The sequence below is a fragment of the Otolemur garnettii genome, unplaced genomic scaffold, assembly GCF_000181295.1.
Source record: "Otolemur garnettii isolate 467f Iridium unplaced genomic scaffold, OtoGar3 scaffold00163, whole genome shotgun sequence".
Lineage (NCBI taxonomy): Eukaryota > Metazoa > Chordata > Mammalia > Primates > Galagidae > Otolemur > Otolemur garnettii.
In genome coordinates, this window is record NW_003852558.1 from 1,962,555 (window position 1) to 1,965,448 (window position 2,894).

A 2,894-nucleotide genomic window follows, 5' to 3' on the forward strand; every position below is an offset into this window, starting at 1 on the left:
TCCCCTTTTCTCAGGGCTCTCCCCTCTGTCCTTCGCGGCAGTCATAGAGAAAGATTCATTCTAGCGCCTGGTTGTCGCGCACAAGTTTGGCGTCTGCACCCAGCCGGGGGACAACACTGCGCGCTCACAGTTCAGAGCGCCAGTAATGTGCGTAGCATTCTGCGCACGCGCGCGCTGTCTATCCTTCCCGGCGTGCCTCTCGGGGGCGGGGCGCACACTGTGAAGTCCAGGCCATAGTCGGGCGAAGTGTAAGCCTCTTACCTCCTTAGCTGCTGCGGCTGGGCTGTCCGCGGCCGCTTCTCACGTGCGGCATGCTGCTCCTGGCGTTGGGCGTCCCGTGGGCGTCCGGATTGCGGCTCAGCGGGAAGAGGACGGCATTGTGGGCGGCCACTGCGCTTCGAGGCCCCAGGGAGACTGTCCCCCGGGCGGCTTCTTTCAGTGGGCTCTCCCGGCCAGTCGGCGGCGGGAGCGCGGGGCTACGGGGAGCCGCGCCCCTGCTCCGGCGTCCCAGGCGAGCGCAGGTCGGCGGTCAGAGGATTTGAGTTGGGAGTAGGGGTTGAGAAGGGGGCTTATCGTCGGACCTGGGAGTCTGGGCGACTCTTCGTGACCTTTCCCTCCTGTCCGAGGAGCACTGGCTCTGCGGAGTTTGCAGAAGGCCGAGGGCTCGGGACCCGAGTAGTGGCCCGGTGTTCACAGCTTCGTCCTGTCTAGGAGTACGGTTGGAAACTGGTTATTTTTATGGGCGGGTCCACGCACTTTACACTTCCAAATCCAGCCAGTTGTGATGGCAACTCCGTTTAGTTCCCTTTCTACTCTTGAGCAGAAGCTTAGAAGGGTTAATTTGCAAAAAAATTGGTTACAGCACCTGGAGGCAGAACTGAGAGAGCCTGGGCAGACTGATTGACTAAGCTGTAGGTTTTTTTGTTTGTTTGTTTTGTTTTTTAAGTAAGATGGCTGTATTTTTAGGAATTCCACTGGGCCCTGGAAAAAGTTAGTATATGGGCATTATTCTTGCATGTTAATCTGAATAAATTGTCTCCTAATTCTGCCTTGAATAACAGGATGGGCAAGCTTTGTTGAATCTTGGAAGAAATGCCTGAAATGGAAATTGGAATGAAATAAAATTAAAGCATGAAGAAATCAGGCATTCCTTTTCCATTTTCTTTCTTTTTTTAGGGTTGAGTGCTATGGCGTCATAGCTCACAGAAACGTCCAACTCTTGGGTTCAAGTGATTCTCTTGCTTCAGCCTCCTAAGTAGCTGGGTCTCTTGCTCAGGCTGGTCTCGAACCCTGGGCTCAAGCAATGTGCCTGCCTCGGCTTCCCTGAGTGCTGGGATTACAGACAGGAACCAGTACGCCCTGCGTCTTTTACATTTTCAGATGTGTTGACGGTGAAATTAATTCATTTTCAGATGTTTGGTCAACTCTTTTCGTGAAGTTTTATGTAGAATTTCAAGTACAATTTTTTCTTGTTGAGAGAAAGGGAGAAATGCAAGGTATTTACAAGGCCTTCAGTGAAAAATATTTTTTTAGTACTAGGTATGGTATAAATATTTTGGAAATATTAAAAAATGTCTGGTCTTTAAATATCCGAATTTGCAGAGTATTTTACTTAGATTGTTGCGTTAAAATTTTATTTAAATGCTAAGGCATTAATGAGAGTGATGTTCTCGTTAAAAGTGGAATAGAACTATTCCACAAAACTTTTATTTTGTGTGTGTGTGTGTGTGTTTAAAGTCACTGTAGACCTAAAATCCTGAGAGCTGGGATACAAATCTAATAAACTCTAATTCTCCACTTTTCTGCTTGTGACTGGGAGTATGGAAAGTCAATTTGGTTAGCTAATTTGATTTCTTTTGCTCTGTCGATTATTTGGGAGAATTTCTATGTCATCTTATATGACAAGTTTCTTAACTCTTCATTATATTTTTAAAAATAAACTTTAAAAAATTTCAAAGTTGATTGAAAATGCAATTGACTGTTTACTAATATTATGATGATCTCTTTTTAAGTAGATACCTGTTTTTTGGGAAGGATGTGTTCGATGCTTGCATACACAACTTGACCAATCAGACGATGGAAGACTGATTTATACTGGGAATTTGGCCCGAGCAGTATTTGGTGGGTAATTGGAAGTGAGGATATTTCTCTTTTTTTCCTTTTAGCTGTAAAAAAATAACTCTTAGCATATGTTACCTATTGTTTTAGCATCCTTTAATTACAAAATTAAGAGAATAATTAGATTATAATTTTTTTTCTTTAGGCCTTTTGATGAGATGTATAGACATTTACACTTTGGAGAGATTTTTAAAAAGATATTTGAAGTCTGTGTTTTGACTACAATATTAGGGGTGGACATGTAAGTTTACTTTCTTTGGTCACCACTCTCAAGATGTGTTTTTTTGTTTGTTTTTGAGACATAGTCTCACTATGTCACCCTTCGTAGAGTGCTGTAGCGTCACAGCTCACAGCAACCTCAAACTGTTGGTCTTAAGAGATTCTTTTGCCTCAGCCTCGAAAGTAGCTGGGACTACTGGTGCCTGACACAGTGCCCAGCTAGTTTTTTTATTACAGTTGTCATTGTTGTTTAGCTGGCCCCAGCCAAGTTCAAACCCGCCAGCCTGGGTGTATGTGGCCAGCATAGTAAGTAACCACTGTGCTATGGATGCTGAGCCACTCTCAAAATGTTTAACAAAATACAAACTGCATTTGTGTAATGTTTGGTTATACAAAGGAAAAAATATGGAAGGATACCTCTTAAGAGTAAGTTAATTTGGCTTGGCGCCTGTGGCTCAAGCGGCTAAGGTGCCAGCCACATACACCTAAGGTGGCAGATTTGAATCCCCAGCCCGGGCCCGCCAAACAACAATGATGGCTGCAACCAAAAAACGGCC

General features: G+C 44.7%; 1 protein-coding gene across 2 annotated transcripts in view; it reads left to right on the top strand.

Annotated features, from left to right (window-relative positions):
- The first annotated feature begins 233 nt into the window (after window positions 1–233).
- TMEM70 (transmembrane protein 70) overlaps window positions 234–2,894 on the top strand; it is a 7,330-nt gene continuing 4,669 nt past the window's right edge. Inside the window, exons 1-2 of one of the 2 annotated variants that reach the window (XM_003800053.3) lie at window positions 234–521; window positions 2,016–2,121. In XM_003800053.3, the coding sequence (XP_003800101.1) occupies window positions 312–521; window positions 2,016–2,121 (316 nt within the window). In that variant the 5' untranslated portion in view covers window positions 234–311. Of the gene's footprint in view, window positions 522–2,015; window positions 2,136–2,894 lie in introns of both variants that reach the window. The other variant, XM_012811553.2, reaches the window with a different exon arrangement.